The 16,156-nt window shown below is 45.8% G+C and overlaps 1 protein-coding gene and 2 non-coding genes across 5 annotated transcripts in view; 2 read left to right on the forward strand and 1 right to left on the reverse strand.

Moving 5' to 3' along the window:
- Positions 1–445: 445 nt before the first annotated feature.
- ENOSF1 (enolase superfamily member 1) overlaps positions 446–16,156 on the reverse strand; it is a 33,830-nt gene continuing 18,119 nt past the window's right edge. For 2 of the 3 annotated variants that reach the window (XM_037508760.1, XM_037508761.1), the window contains 9 exons: positions 16,046–16,128; positions 15,248–15,282; positions 11,878–11,965; positions 10,002–10,136; positions 6,672–6,713; positions 5,744–5,873; positions 5,371–5,470; positions 2,425–2,506; positions 446–839 (listed from right to left, as the gene is read on the reverse strand). In XM_037508760.1, coding sequence (XP_037364657.1) covers positions 738–839; positions 2,425–2,506; positions 5,371–5,470; positions 5,744–5,873; positions 6,672–6,713; positions 10,002–10,136; positions 11,878–11,965; positions 15,248–15,282; positions 16,046–16,128 — 797 coding nt within the window. In that variant the 3' untranslated portion in view covers positions 446–737. Of the gene's footprint in view, positions 840–2,134; positions 2,198–2,424; positions 2,507–5,370; positions 5,471–5,743; positions 5,874–6,671; positions 6,714–10,001; positions 10,137–11,877; positions 11,966–15,247; positions 15,283–16,045; positions 16,129–16,156 lie in introns of all 3 variants that reach the window. The other variant, XR_005124648.1, reaches the window with a different exon arrangement.
- On the forward strand, positions 3,457–3,596 carry LOC119243869 (small Cajal body-specific RNA 17). The gene has a single exon (XR_005124870.1). It is a non-coding gene; the product is annotated as a small Cajal body-specific RNA 17 (non-coding RNA).
- Positions 3,674–3,761, forward strand: LOC119243854 (small Cajal body-specific RNA 18). The gene has a single exon (XR_005124856.1). It is a non-coding gene; the product is annotated as a small Cajal body-specific RNA 18 (non-coding RNA).

The following is a 16,156-nucleotide window of genomic DNA, read 5'->3' on the forward strand; positions in this document are numbered from 1 at the left end:
ATTTATCTGTGAGGTTTATTTTTTTCTGTATTGCCTTTCTGCTCAGTTCTTGACTAAAATAGATTAACTGAACCCCCCTAAATAAAATACACAGCTGTATTCTCATTTGGATGCTGCTCTGAAGGTGAGGGTGTATGTTGGAAATGCTGACTTAACTACATTTTGCCCTATTTTTCTGTGGTTCCTCTAATTCTAGTTGCATTTTATCACTAAATATAGTGATAAAATATCACAAATATCATTGTGCCTTCCTAGTTTGGTGTGAGTTCTCTAATATGTTTAGACTGAGCAAGAAGAGTTGCTAAACCACTTCAGGGCCAATCTGTGAGGTCTTTTTACCTTTGTTGTATACCAGATACCCCACGGTGTTGCAGAACTATTTTTATTCTGCTAATTTATGACAAATGTTAAAAAGAATAAGCAATTACCCCAACAAATTATGCAACATGCTTCTTTTATTCAAAGTACAGTTTAATGTCTGTACCAGCAAGGTAAAATCTTGTAAGAAAATCTTCCTGGACTTTGGGTTAATTAAGTCTAAATTTATTTAAGAATCAAATACGAGAATGCCTTTGTTTAAAGGATCAAGTAATAATGACTACTGAGCTGATTCCTAACGTTGACATAACTTTCAACTGATTCGTTTTTACTAGGATGATTTTCTCCCCATATATAAAACCATACCTAAGAAATTTTAAGCCTTTTCACTTAAAAAAGAATGTGTGAGGGCTGAGAACTTAATTCCCTTGAGCAGTAAGGAGCTTCTTCCAGACTTCACCATCTGGATATTGGTGCTGCTTTACAGATTCTTCTTTCATTTCCGTTGAATAACCAGCATCCTATCAGAGACCAAAAGAGTTGTGTTAATAAGTATAAGTAGACTTTTTGTATTTCCACTGCTCTGAGAAATGCTTTTAAATCCAAGCCAGGGCCTCCCTGGTGGCGCAGGGGGTTAGACCCAATCTATGAAGCTATCTGCAGCCTCTGCAGTGCCAGTTTGATCCCCGCCCGCCGCGGAGCAACCCACATGGTGCAGCAGACCTCTCCTGTCTTGCCTGCTGCTCCCCTCAGCAGTGTATTTCAGTCAGTCTGCCTCTTCTGTTCCCTACTCTGTCTGTGGTGAATCCTCTCACCCCCACACCTCTGGCCTGTACCCCAGTTCTTGTATGCATAAATAAATAAATCTTAAAAAAAAAAAAATTGAAAAAAATCTAAGCCAGATATAAGTGAATTAATGAAGTTTCCGATTATTTGAAATGGGAGAGAGGGAAGCACTTTATTGGTTACTTCCAGGATTAGTAACTAAACTTCCTTTGATGACCCAAACTTTTTTTTTTTACTATAAATTTATTTTTTAAAGATTTGTTTTTATTTATGCATACAAGAACTAGGGTATAGGCCAGAGGTGGAGGGGATGAGAGGATTCACCTGAGACAGAGTGGGGAGCAAAACAGGCAGATCTACTGAAATACACTGCTAAGGGGAGCAGTGGGTGAGACAGAAGTCTGCTGTACCATGTGGGTCAGCTTCCTGGCCAGGAATCGAACTTATGCCACAGTGACTGGTGACAGCTTGATAGCACTGAGACTTTAACCCCTGTGCCAAAAGAGAGGTCCCAATAATCTAAACTCTTGATGAAATTGAGCTCTATTCCTTTTGGGCAGGAGAGACACATTTTGTTTGTTTTATCAAGATATAATTGACCCAGCAGTTGTAGGGTAAATGAAGTTACCAGGCTTTTTACGCCTCCCCCATTATCTATGACCAGCACCTGTGGTCTTGCACAGGGCATGTGCATATGTAAATGGGAACAATTGTGCTGTGGGGCGTGGGGATATAAGAGACAAGGACAGTTAACGACCACGGGGAGGAGACAGCCAGAAAAAAAACGACAGAGAAACCTGGTCTGTCCTAGTTCAGCATTAAAGACCTGACTACCGAAGCCTCCAAAATTATCTTTTCATCTGAGAAAATTAAAGATGAACCTACCCAGCCTGGGGGGAAGGGGGTTGCAAAACAGCTGTGTAAAGTATACAGCATAATAATTTGACTTATGAGCCCTGATCTCTTGTACATGATGAGGATAAATGACCAAAATAACACAGTTGTAGTGAAAATCTTTTCATTTACTAACTTGCTAGGTGGTGCCAGTGTTCTCTCGTCTTGTTCTCACAGAGGGCATGTTTTACGTTCTCAGCTGGTAAGGAAAGGTTGGAATTAGAGAAGCATCACCAGGGGCAATTTAACCTCCTAATCCTGACCTTCAGGCTGTGGGAATTCGACATTGACTAAAGGACCATTTGTTTCTAAATATTGAAAATAAACTGAGGAGTCAAAGCTTTGTTCTGTATGGTCTGGTTCCCAAGAACAAGTAAAGCAGGAACCAGCAGTGCTTGCTCTGTGAGGCCCTGTGGCCAAACTTACCATAGGAGGCATGTAGGAAGCATTCTTGATTAGCACAGGATGCTTGAAATGTTCATGCAAGTGATCAACATACTCACACATTCTGGAAGAAAGGAATCAGATTGGGGCAATAAAGCCTTAAATTAGACAATTCACGGCGTACTGGTCAAGCAGAAGGGGCATGGACACTGAAGGAAGGGTTAAGGGTTGTCTGATAAGCACGTGTTTCTACGCAAATCCAATAACCAGAGCCTCAGATAAAGCAATTTGGGTGCATAAATGAAATCTCTTAACTTTAAAGTAGTATGATCCCAAAAGGGGTCAGTTTAGATTCCATAAATATCTGGGATTATGTGAGTGCCTTTAGCCAAAAGTTAAGAATAGATTAAAATCATCAAATGAGGTCCCTTCCAGGTAGATACAATTCAGAAGAGCACAGGTTTTAAGATTCGCCCAATCTGTGTTCAAATTTGGTGTCAGCTACTTGTTTTGTAACTACCTCTGCTGCCTGACTTCAGTCATGGGAAATGATCAGCTGTGGTGGGCAGCCATGTGCCTAGTGCAGGTGTTACACAAAGGAACTGGCAAGAGAAGGCCTTACGGTTTCCGTGGACATAGACTAAAATCATTGGCTATAGTATGTGCTACGTGTGAACTGTAAACGAGCTACAGTGAAGAACCATCTCTCTGGAGAGGACCTTTGGACCTTGAAGAACAAATAAATGTGCAGATGTTCACTCAGAAACACAAAGTAGAGGTGTGAGGTGTGGCCCCGCATGGCGTCTGGCTGGTGGCTGTTCTGCTTGTACATTGGCATTCCCCAGCAGTGAGGTCCAGAGGAGTGGCATGGGGCACTTCACCCACTCCTGGGTGGTCACAAGGTGGGGTGAGGGTGGGGGTAGGGTAGAGGCGGGGGGAGGTTAGGGTAGGGGTGGGGTAGGGGTAGGTGTTGGGTAGGGGTAGGGTATGGATAGGGGTGGAGGTAGGGTAGGGTAGGGGTGGGGTTAGGGTAGGGCTAGTGGTGGGCATGGGCCAGTGTTGTAGAGCTGGGTGCCCTAAGATCCCCGACGCTGCCCCACTAATGAGCCGACAATATTTTCCTTGTATGATCGGGCCCCACTGAAGGCGGTGCTGCTTGCTAGGAGCCTGAGAGGATTATGAAAATGTGGCGAAGTGGGGTCAGGGGACCTGGGCGGGGAGTAAGGGGGAGCAGGGCAGGCTAGAGATGAGGGGGGCCTAGGGAGAGCTCTGCAGCTGCCACTGTAAATCCTGGTCGATGATGACTAGACCACTGCGCAATCTGAGTTCACAGTCTGGAACCTGGTGATGGATTGTGTTCTGAGCTTGGACTGAGACCAGGTGGAAAAAAAAAAAGAAAAGAAAATAAACTCTCGGGAGTTAAAGCTTTGTCCTATATAGTCTAGCTTTTTCTCATCCCTTAAGATCTGTAGGAAGTGAAATGGGAGGGTATAAGGAACATGGGGTACTTGGGTTCTTTTTCGCCTCCTGCCGCCATTAGCCCACAGTGTGTTGATTCAGAAAGTGCTTGGGACTGTGGGCATGGGGCACATACACCCATGATTATGGATAGGCAGGCTGAAAGGCTGGCAATCACGGGACCTATGCATATGTACACCTGGGCAGAGAGAAGTGAGGGTAGGGAGCCTTGTTGCTGTGTCCCTGCTTGCCTGCCTCCCTGGTCTACCTGTATCCGGCCCCTTGCTTCAGCACTAACAGCCTCTCAAACCTACCAAAGGCTCCTAAATTCTCCTGTCAACCTGAATCAACAATGAACCTGCCCAGTATGGGATGGTTGAACAGAAGCCAATAACCCAGGAATGTTAACTTTTTATAGTTCAGAGTATTTCAGGCACACAAAATGGCAACATCTGTCTACTCACTACTCAGCTTAAGACAAACCATTATAAGTGAAGCCTCCTATACACCCTTCTAGGTGCCACTTCTCTCACAATCCTGAATTTGGTGTTTACTTTTCCATTGATGTTTGTATGCTCTCACAATATACTTCCAGTGATTACTGTAGGGTAAGTGAAAAATTACCAGACTTTTCCGCCCTCCCGCAATTAGCATTAATGATGGATCCCTGTAGTCCTACATGCATGCCTGATGGTGGGCACCTGGAGTAGGGTGTGGGCATGCATAGTTGAGCACACCTGGGCCGAGACTGGGCTTATAAGGGCGGCATCACAGGGACGCCAGCAGAACGAGAGAATGAGAGAAAGAGTAGCAGAAATAGCAGAACCAGCAGAGAAGAAGAGACCATGAGAGAACACCAGAGAGCCCAAAAAGGGTGAAGACTTGCTGGCACCCCTGCCTGCCGTGTACCTGGTAAAAGCTCAATAAAAGCCTGAAAAAACCACCGAGGGCTCCAGGACTCTCCTTTACCCATCTGCTTGGATCATAGAGCTCCCTGCTCTGGGCCTTCCTGCCACTACAATGCTCTGTTATCACTTTTCATTCTAGGAGGAAAGAATGTATAACAAAGCTGTATGTATGCAGATGACTGAAGGTATTGTCCTAATTTAAAGTTTACCTGTGGCATGCTGAGAAGATGGAACTAAATAAAGACTTCCAGTTGACACCTAATAGAAGCAGAGAGTGTACACAGGATGAAAGCAGAGCTTTAGAAAGCCATAGGAGCTGGTTGAGGAAAAATTCATGGTTTCAATCTGGAATCCAACTCTTACCACCACCTGCAAGTACTCAGAAAACAATCTGAATCAGCTACCAAGAACCTACCCCTCTAAAAGAAAAAGGACTTTGATCTCTAGCAGAGTTCCATGCTACTGCTCCATGTGGAATGGTGGGATAAAAAGCAATCAGGCCTTTGAATTAGAGGATGTACCCATGAACAGGTTTCTTAGTGCCTTTGGTTATGAGAGCAGAATTTGAAAAGGTCTGGCCTGGATTGTGAGACACTGTTGGAGTTAATGACACATTACTGACCTATTTTCAAGGCTTGCAGAGACTGATATGAAGTCAAATATAATCAGGTGCTGTACCAATTCACAGAGGCCAACTCCACCAGCATGAGGACAAACAGGAACTAAAATAAAGACAGATTTCTATTTAATACCAAGAGTATTAGGGGAATGGAGGAAAGAATGTATAGTGTTTCTCACTGCCCATGGCTGATTAAGGCATTCATATTACTTAGGATTGAAATTCCAGATGAAAATCATCAGATGCCCTGATTAAGCCTAAGTGAGAATTACGAAGAAAAATCAAAATAGCAAACTCCAGAGGGGAGCACATGTGTACAATGTTTATGACGGACAGGGAAGTGGAGGTTTGCCCTGGAGCTCCGTAGTGACCTTACTTTCAAACTTTTTGGCCATCAGCAGCACTGAGAGGTTCTCATTGACACTTCCCAGCCTGCAGCTGTCAATCTGGAGAAACTGCAGGGCTTTCGCCTGTAGGAACTGCTTAAATATCACTCTATTGTGGCACTGGAAATAGAATTAAAATGAAACCAACAAAGAGTCAGCTTTGGCCTTCGGGAGTGCTAAACCTGGAATAAATTCTAAGTCACTCATTAGTAGCCATCAGGAAACCTGCACTGTATTTACTCTTCCCCTTCACTTGGCATGAGGCAAGCCCTGATAGTCCAGGCAGGCACCTTCTACTCCCTTACAAATCATCTAGTGGAACAGTATGAGTCATAGAAAAGTCACCAACTCATCATCTATTAGGAGTAACTGTCATAGCGACTGGCAAGTGTGAGATGAAGCAAAGCATCAGGATGAACTACAGCGACAGCAATGAGCAGGTGGCACAGACAACAAAACAGCACCAGGCAGTGTGGCGCTGCTCCTTTTGCTGGGAAAACTGAGAATCTGTTCTTTCCGCATAGATCTGCTGCCCGTGGGCTGGCTGCCGCAGGGTTTGGCAGGCACTTGTGCTTCGTTTATAAGCAAAAAAAGTGAGTGCAATAATGTTTACTCAATTTGGAAGCTGGCTTTCTTAAAACCATACAGGGCACTTTATGCTTTTACAACAGCAACTTTAAATTACTGTCTTATGAATTTTAATTAGATATTTTGAAATATAAATGATCTCAGTCGCATGAATTACAGAAAAATATACAAACTATTTACTATATCTGACTACTGGTTATAATAAAGTGCTGCTAGAAGATGACTTGGTTTCCAAGACTGAAAATTTCTCAACTCAGAATACAACAGGAAAGGAAGCCTGATGTATGTGGTGTCCTTAGCTGCTGGCCAGTGTCTACTGGCCCCACATACCTGTTCTCCCGTGGCAACGCCAACCCCTAGTGGGGCCAATGCCTATAAAATAAAAGGTAAACTGGTGTTATTTTCCTGTTTTGAACTGAAAACTCCCAAATGTTTAAACTCCCAATGTTTAAAAATGAAGAAGGAAATGTCTGTTGCTGAGCAGTGTGAAGTTATTTTTTAACTTTTTTGGTGTTGTAATATAATTAATGTGACATTAGTTTTGAGTGTACAACATACTTTGATATGTGAATACACTGCCAAATGGTTACAGTAAGTTCAGTCAACAACCATCACCACACAGTTACAATTTTTTTTCCTTTTGATGAGAACTTCTAAGACCTCTATTGCTGTCAGATATGCAGTTCAGTATAACTCTAGTCAGCAGGTCATACATTACATTACATAGAGGACTTTATCTTATAACTGAAAGTTTGTACCTTTTGACCACCTTTACCCATTTCCTCTGCTCCCTGCCTCTGGCAAGCACCAATCTGTTTGTTCTCTTTTCCAGAATTCAGGGCTTTTTTTTAAGATTCCACATACAGCAAGTACTAAATAGTATTTTTTGTTTCTGAGTTATTACATGTAAAAATGCCCGTAAGTCATCCATGTTGTTACAGATGGCAGGATTTACTTTTTTTTGTATTTAATGATATATCTTTATACACACACACACACACACACACACACACACACACACACCCGCCCCCATATTTTCCTCATCTCTTCTGTCGATGGATGGATAGTTGTGGCTACTGTGAATCATGTGAAGGTGAATGTGGGGCTCCAGATATCTTTTTGAGATAGTGATTTTGTTTCCTTTGACAAATACCCAGAAGTGGGGCTGCTGGATCCTTTGTGAAAAAGGAGTAGCAAAAGGCGGCCCAGGGCAGGCATGCAAACAGGAGGGGAAGTGTGTGTCTATGAAGGGAAAAGCCTGTGCTTGTTCTTATGCTGCCATTACCTCCCTTCCTGGCTATGACTGCAGGGGCTCTTCTGCATTCTGGCCCGACTCCCATCTGTGCCACCCACCAGATGAGAATGACTCTCCATCTCTCTGGGCTGGGGCAGTGAACAGGGGGAGACATGGCCATGGTGCAGTGGTTCCTCTCAGACTCACTGGCTCCAGGTGCTTCCTGTAAGTCATCCCATTTTTCAGATCTGCTCGATTGTTTCCCTCTCCTGTCATCTCCCTCTGCTCCTACAGATTACTGGGAAAACCTCCTACCTACCTCCAGTTCTTTATGCCCACTCTCACCACCCCAGACCCCTACCTCAGTCCATCCTACATCTTGCTGCCAGTCAGATCAGCTTTACTCCCCTTCTCTCATTCAGAACTCAAAGAGGCTCTCTTGTGGCTTTCTCTGCCCACAACCCCCCAACATGCACCCACATTCTGCTGCATATCTCCATGGCCCCAGCCTGCTTGCTGGGGCCCCAAGGCAGCATCCCACTGCCTGGGTTCATCTGTGCCCTTCCTCAGACACCTCTAAGAGGGTGGCTGTCTCCATGGAAACAAAATCTGGGAAGGTAAAAGCCCAGGAGAGCTTTGGAGGACTCCAGATAGCAGGGGTTCGGGTCCCTGTTGAGGCAGAATGGTGGCTATCCTATAAGAACCCCCCCCGGCCAAAGTGCTGTTTAACCACAGCCTCTCAGATTCTGATTCTGGAAGGGCTCCTCACAAGGTTTCAGCGGTACCCTCCAGGGCCCCTGCTTCTGTCTCCCCCACTGCAAGTCAGCTCTCCTTACCATGGGTCTTATCTCCCTGAGGCCAGCTGCCTCCCAGTCCACACCCATCTCTTCCTCAATGACCTTCTTTCTACTACCTCAGCTCTCTGGGCCCCTGTTCAGCACCCTATCTGTCTATGCTGCACATATCTTAGGTTTTTCTCTCCACTAGGCTACAAAGTGGGGAGAGTGAGGTGCAGTTTAAACACAGGCTTTTGTAGAGTATCCAGCATAAGTAGATACATGTTGCTTTCCTGCAAGACACAGAGAATGGCCCTGACCCACCAACCCTACAGCCCAACAGGACCCATGAATTCAGGCAAGATGTGCTAAAACTTGGAACTAAGATTTCCTCAGAGGAAATTTTAAGACCAATTACTGCATAAAGGGGGAGAGCAGAGCAATGCAAAATCACCTCAGGGAGGAAAATCTGGTCCTTGACTTCCTAGTCCTGACCATAGGACTTGACTATAAAGCAAATGAATGTTTGGGAGGGGATGGTTACCAGGTGAAAACATAAAGGTGGGTCAGAAGCAAGTGCTGGCCAAGCCTGTGCAAGGAAGCGCTGCCACCAGAGATGAGGCTGAGACTTAACACCTCCTGTGTCAGAGGCAGGTCTATTTGCACAGGAGGGGGGCCTGATGGGCCATTGCCATCAGACACTGTCTCATATTCAAAGCCCACAACCAGTTCCTGGCCTGTTTCCTCTCTCTCCAGCAGACTTTGGTTTAATATGATTACTCATAGAACTTGCTCTGGTCGGAAGAAATAAAAATCTAGTGTTCCCAGTTATAGCCCGAAATTAACCCACTGGCATTCTGATTTTATCTTAATAGTACCGTAACCACAGCTAATGGGATACTCTTCCTGAGAGACAGACAGATGTTCTGACTTAGCAGCGTCTTAAACCTGAAAAGAAGAGAAGTCTGCCCCCAGGGTGGGCAGATCTGTGGAGGAAGGTACAAGGGCTCTAGGGGAACATGTAGCCTCCCAGGGAGGCCTAACCTTGACATTCACCAAGCAAACCTTTTGAGTCACCCAGAGGAATCTACTTTTTATTTCATTCTGAGTGAGTAAAATATTTTAATATGGGTATGGGAACCATGTCTATTACTGGTAGTCTTTCAACTTTTAGCAATTTACTTTCTCTAATTAGAAGAAATAAAGGCTGTGGATAAGCTGAAGTGAGTTAAAGAAAGTTAGGTGTGCATACCAGTACTTGTCACTAGTTAGAATTATTCAGGGGAGGGCCTCCTTGGTTTGGCGCAGGCGGTTGAGCGCAGTGCTGTGAAGCTCCGTAGTACCAGTTAGATCCCCGCCAGCCTTGAAGCAACCCACATGGCGCAGCAGACCTCTCCTGTCTTGCCCGCTGCTCCCCTCAGCAGTGTATTTTGTCAGTCTGCCTGTTCTGTTCCCCACTCTGTCTCTGGTGAATCCTCTCACCCCCCACACATCTGGCCTGTACCCCAGTTCTTGTATAAATAAATAAATCTTTAAAAAAGAAATTATTCAGGGGAGAAGCAAAGAAATTTTAGGATCTGTCAAGATCATGCTGGAAAATCAGACAAAAACTACATATGTCTGGGGCAGGGGCAGCAGTCATTTTTATACCTTGGAAATAGCAGCATGTCCCAGAATGTCATCTGGGGAGGTCGGCTCCTCAATCCACAGTGGCTTGAACTTGACCAGCTTCGACATCCACTCCACTGCCTCAGGCACATCCCAGCGCTGGTTGGCATCCATCATCTGCAAAGAGAGAGGCCCTTCATGGTGAAGTCTGCCCAGTGGAGAACTTGCTGCAGGGCAGTGGTTCCAGGGAGGAAATGCTGTCACTCAGTGCCACCAACAGCAGAGCAGGACTCCCCAGGGGAGCCTGACATTTCCTCCAGGGAGGCCCATCTGGAACCATAACAAAGGGATCAAAAGAGTAACCGCAGACACAATCTTTTGGAGGAGATGTGAATTGCTCATGAAGCCACCATGCTGTCCAGAAGCGCCCTGAGTTGGTCACAGGAGAAGTGCTCCCTGACTCTGGAGCTCTGACCCAATCTGCATTTAGATGCTACCCAAGTACAATGTCTTACAATGTTCATTTTAGGAGCCATTTTATCACATTCTGAAACGTGCTATCAATTGTCATTTATTGACTACTGCCCACTATGTGTCTGGCACAATCATCAATAATTAAGCATCTATTCTACTAGGCATTTTATGTATTTTGTCACAGTATTTATAAGAACTCTATGAAGCTGTTCATACTAACCATTTTACAAGTGGAAAAACTGACATGCAGAGAAATTAGTAACTTGCCTTAAGAAAGCCAAGTAAATAGTGAGTTGAAGTCCAGGTCTTTCACTCTAAATGCCTGGTTTTCTGAAGCAAGGATCCTGCCCAGAAGCCAAATGCTGGGTATGCAGAGACCAAGAAAGGGTCCCTGCATCCCAACAGCACAGAACTTCCAAAAGACAAACCTGGAAACATATCTCTAAGAGAATGTGCTAAGTGGTAAGTTTCCTCATAGGAGACTCTAAGAACTAGAGGACAGTACAGGATCAATTTTTATCAAATTACTTGGATGAGGATGACCTCATAAGACAAAGCAGCATGGATTCATATATAAATGTCCTAGGTCGAGGACTCAAATTTTACATTACAAAAATCTGCCTCTAAAAGTTCATAAAAACATGTCACTGTGACTTCCTTTTATGAAAATATTTACCTGAGATGTTTTATAAAAACACACAGTCAGAGAAGACCTACCATTCATTTACTTCAGTCAGAGTTGCAGCATTTCTTCAACAATGGCTCCCTGAGAACCTTCCAATGAACTCAGTGGCTGGATTTGTTAAGAAGGGAGAATAGGGCCACCCTGGTGGCACAGCGGGTTGAGCACCACGCTGCCACGCTGTGACGCTGTCCGCAGCCTCTACAGCACGGGTTCGATCCCCGGCCAGCCAGGGAGAAACCCACATGGGTACAGCAGACCTCTCCTGCCTCACCCACTGCTCCCCTCAGCAGTGTGCTTCAGTCAGCCTGCCTGTTCTGCTCCCCGCTCTGTCTCTGGTGAATTCTCTCTCCCTCCCATGCCTCTGAACAGTACCCCAGTTCTTGTATAAATAAATAAATCTTTTTTTTTTAAAAAAGAAGGGACAGTAAATAATCGACACAGCAGGGCACCATTGGGAGCCCTGTTTACTCAGGCACATGCATGCTAGCAAAATGGGAGCAATCCCTAACCCTGATCTTATTTAACTATAGTTAAACTGTAACTGATCTTATTTAACTAGTTCTGCAGAACAAAATTAAAAATGACCAAGCCCCTCAGTTTTGTTGGTTTTAAGAATTTGCCTACTACAAGACCACAAAGCTGCACATCCTATGACATTAAATGTTAAAATGCCCAATTCCTTGAAACAAGTTGTATTAGGGCCCTGGAAAAAGGCTTCTAGCAACACTGCTTATTTGTCAATGGGAGAGGATTATTTACCAAAATCTTCTCAGGTCCAATCATGTTTCTAATGAGTCGGCACCTACGGATGTCGTCCTGGAGATCAGCACCAACTTTTACCTTAAACCTGTAAAATACATGCAGTTTGGTAGGTTAAATCTGTCTCCAGACTTGGCACAGCCACCTGAATTTTCTGTGGAAGTTATCATTCCTGTCAATAATTCACAGATCACATTTTCTAGTAACCTCTGGCTCTTTCCCAATCAATCTTCAGACAAATTGCTCAAAACAAACCCTGCAAATGGTCATCTCTTTACTCAGTATCAGGGAAATAACTCTAAATTACCTTCTGACAGGAAGTTTAAAAACTGGAGAGCTGTTTAAATTTTTAGTAACATTAATTCAGTTTTGCTGTGCCATGAAAAGAAATTAAGGATGAAAAGCTATAGACTTAAAGAAGAGAGCAGGACTGGGCAAGGGAGCCTAACGAGCTGTCTAATTACATCCCGAATATAAAGTGTAGAATTGATAAAATATCTCCATCTGCCTGGCCCTTTACAAGAGGCTTTAGCTTAAGCCAAACTCAGTGAGAGGTTGGCCACAGGGACCCCTGGTGCAGGAGAGTCAAGTCACCCAGGGACATAACTAAGGAGCAGCAGGGTCTCCTCTACATCACCGCTGGCCACTGGCAGGGAGCTCTCCTGGTCTGTTTTGATGCCCAGCTGTAGTGCCAGCAAGCAGCAAGGAAGGTTCTCTATCAATTCAGGAGGCCAGTAAAGGAGAGTCCTTTGAGTGTACCCAGAGAGCCATCGAGGCTTCAATGGGTTTTCAGGCTTTTAGTGATCTTTCTATACCATTTGTAGTGAGGCAACCAGGTGCAGGGCAGGTAGGGGGGCTGGGGGACTGGGAGGCTAGCAGGCCTCCCAGCCCCGCTGAATCTATTCTCTCTGGTCTTGCTCTGAAGTGCTCTCATAGCCTTTCTCCATTGCTCTGTTGCTCTTGCCACCCACCATCCTCTGTGATGCTGCCCTTACAGGTCAGCCTCCAGGCTCAGGTGTGCCCACCTACGCAAGCCCACACCATACTCCAGGTGTCCACCATCAGGCACATGTACCCTGAGCCCATGCTCCTTACTGCCTCCTGCATTCAAGGCCGCAGGTGATAGCCACAGAGGCCAACGGCATAAAAGCCTGACTATTTTGCTTTCCCTACATCAACTATTCTTGAGAGGTGGGCTGGTACCTCAGCTGTGGTTTTTGTTCCCTGGAGAGTGTGGCAATCCCAAGTAGCACTGCCGCACAGTGGGGACAGCACTTGGTGGGAACAGCATCCTCCTTCTAGTTCTCTCTCTATCCGGCACTCTCAATGCCAAGGCTTCCTCTCCAGATGGAGTCTGGGTTGTGTGAGGTCCTCCCTCTGCTTTCCACAATGTCCACTCTCTGTGCCAACGAGAAGCCATAGAAGGCCCACTCTCTGTTTAAGTATCCCCTGCCTTTCTCTCCCAGCACTAAGCACAGTGAAGAAAACACTTCTATTTCAAGTGCAGACTTCAGGGGCCCACAGCTTCTGCATATTGGGTTCATTTTGCTGGGAGGCTGGGGAGGGGCTGGATCTCTTTGCAACCTTCTCTGTCTCACCAGATATGATCTCTCCAGTCTTTCATAGGTACATGGAGGGAGGGAAGATCCAGAACTTACTCCAGCACTTGCTATGAATCTCAGCTATGTTGGTCCTTTACAAATACAGCAATTTTGAGGAGAACCAGGAGTTAATAGGTTTAGAGAGGCTGATCGATTTGCCCATGAACACACAGCAAATACTTGCAGGGCTGAAAGGAAAAGCCAAGATTTGATTCCAAATCATCACATCCCCAGGTTTCTTTCTATTGCTTCATTCTACCTCTTTCAAGTTCTCAATCCCCAACTGTAGGGTAAAGAAAATGTCAGGCTTTTCTGCCCTTCCGCCATCAGGATAGATGATGGATCCTTGCGGTCCTGAATGCATGCCTGATGGCGGGCACCTGGAATAGGGTGTGGGCGTAGGTAGATGGGATTCACCTGGGCTAAGACTGTGCTTTTTAAGGGCGGCATCATGGGGACGCGAGCAGAAGCCGAAGAGAAGCCGAGAGAGAAGCAAAGAAGCAGAAGCAGAGAACGCCAGAGACCCCAGAGAGAGTGTGGATTTGCTGGGGGCTGGGAGGACTGCCAGCCTCCCGGCCCCCAGCACCCCTGCCTGCCGTGTACCTGGTAAATCCCAATAAAAGCCTGCAAAACCACTGAGGCCTCTGACTCCTCCTTTACCCGGTCTACATGGGATCCTAGAAAATCTTCCCCGTGTCCTGTTCCTGACCCTACACCAACTCTCTATTTAGCCGAGGTATTAACGAGAATTCAGTACCTCTCAGAGTTTAGTGGACATACACACAAATCAGGGATCTTGTTAAAATGCTGATTCAAAAGCAGTAAGTCTGGGGAGAGGCCTGAGCTTCTGCATTTCTGACAGCACCCAGGGGATGCTGGTGTTCCCACTCCACACTTCATACTTTGAGTGGCAGAAGGTTGGGTGGCCAGACTGAGTAGCAGTAACATAGAAAACCTGGCTGGTGATGGGTATCAGGCAGAACATGCCACCTCGGATCGACTCACAGTGACCAGAACAAGAGATGATGGCCACTCTGTACCCTGCATGCATCAGGCATTGGGGTCACAGACAACCAGAGTTTATCCGGAGGAAGACCCCAGGGTGCCCAGGGGCCCATGACCACACATGAGAAACAGGGAAGAGGAGATGCTGGGGGAAGAGCATGGCTGTCACTCAGGGGAAGAGGAGGAGCCTGGTTCTTGGAAACCCCCCGGAGCACTGGCACCATGGAGCACTGGGACCCCCGGGAGAACTGGCACCAGGGTTATAAGGACGCAAAGTTCCACAGAAACTCTTCCTAACACTTAGAGTCCTTGAGCAATACAAAAGTGCCTTACAAAGTTAAGCCCTCCGTCTCTGGAAGTATTCACGTGGAAGCTGAATAACACCTGTTACTGATAGAAAAGCGTGGGCTTCTTTTTTATTTTAATTGGAAAAGGACACGTCTATTAGGAAAAGGAGAACGAGAAAGGCACCTGCATTGTCACAGGCAGGCAGGAGAGCTGCCTTCTGCTGGGGCAGTGTTCTTGAGTGGGTTTGTATTGGAGTTTGGTGCTTGAAATCGATGGTCTCCACGATCTCCTTTGATGTTTTAGGATTGGGATTAGAGCTCATATCTTGTCTTTAGAGAAAGCCTGGCCTAGACTGAAACTTCCCTTCTGTGTCCCTACAGACCACACGCTTCTGGATGACTCCTGGCTTCCTTGCTGCCTTTCATCCCCACTCCTCTAAGCCTCCTGTCAAGTTCACTACCATATAAAGAAGTTACCTGGTCCAGCCGTCCTTCAGTGCCTCGGCGCAGAGCTGAAGGGAAGGAAACACAGCATCACCATGTGCCAAAGAACTCTCCTTGGTCTACACAGCATCTCAGTGGAATCTGATCTGGTTTCATAAGCACTAAGGTTATTGCACAAAGCAGAAGAACAATGTGTTGCTGAAATTAAGAGCAGAAACTGCTTAGCCAACAGAGCGTAACTCTGTACTCTGAGAGTGACTTTCTTTCCTTATCTCTATGGGAAGCATTTCTTTAACTGTCACAACATTCCTAGAGGGGGAATGGACATTCATATTCCTCTTTGTAAATCTAGGATAGTCTGTGGCTTCCACAGACCTAATGGATGTAAGAGGAACAGAAGAGAGTCTCTGTCTTTCTCGCAACTGTGAGTATGGTCTGATGAGAAGGAGTAATAACCACACATGGGCCCTGTGACATGTGCTAACCACTGAGTCTCCAGCATTACACAAGTTACACCATTTATCTGAATCCTCAAAACTACCCAAAGTAGGGGTCATGTGACCATTTCACAGTGAGGAAACTGAGGCTTAGCATGGTCTGCTGACTTGCACAACATCATGCTGCCGCCTCTGCCTGGGAATCAAATCCCAGGCTGTCGCCTCCCAGCGCCAAGGTGGGACTGGATCAGAGTCCCCTGTCCTCTGTGTATCAGTGCTTTTGATGGGGGCCTTGGATCCACAATGATTTAGAAAGGCTGGCAGAAACTATTAAATCTCTTCCAGTAATCCAGAACTAGACAGCCAGTCTACAAAGTCAGGTTCAAATGCCCACCTGCTTCAGCGTGTCATCCGAGTACCCCAGCCAGGCACACGATGTGGTGTAGGCAGGGTAGCCATGTGTCACCATGTGCTCCTCTGCGAAAACACAATAGTCACTGGCACG

The sequence above is a fragment of the Talpa occidentalis genome, unplaced genomic scaffold (assembly GCF_014898055.3).
Source record: "Talpa occidentalis isolate TD23 unplaced genomic scaffold, MPIMG_talOcc4v2.1 talOcc4.13, whole genome shotgun sequence".
NCBI lineage: Eukaryota > Metazoa > Chordata > Mammalia > Eulipotyphla > Talpidae > Talpa > Talpa occidentalis.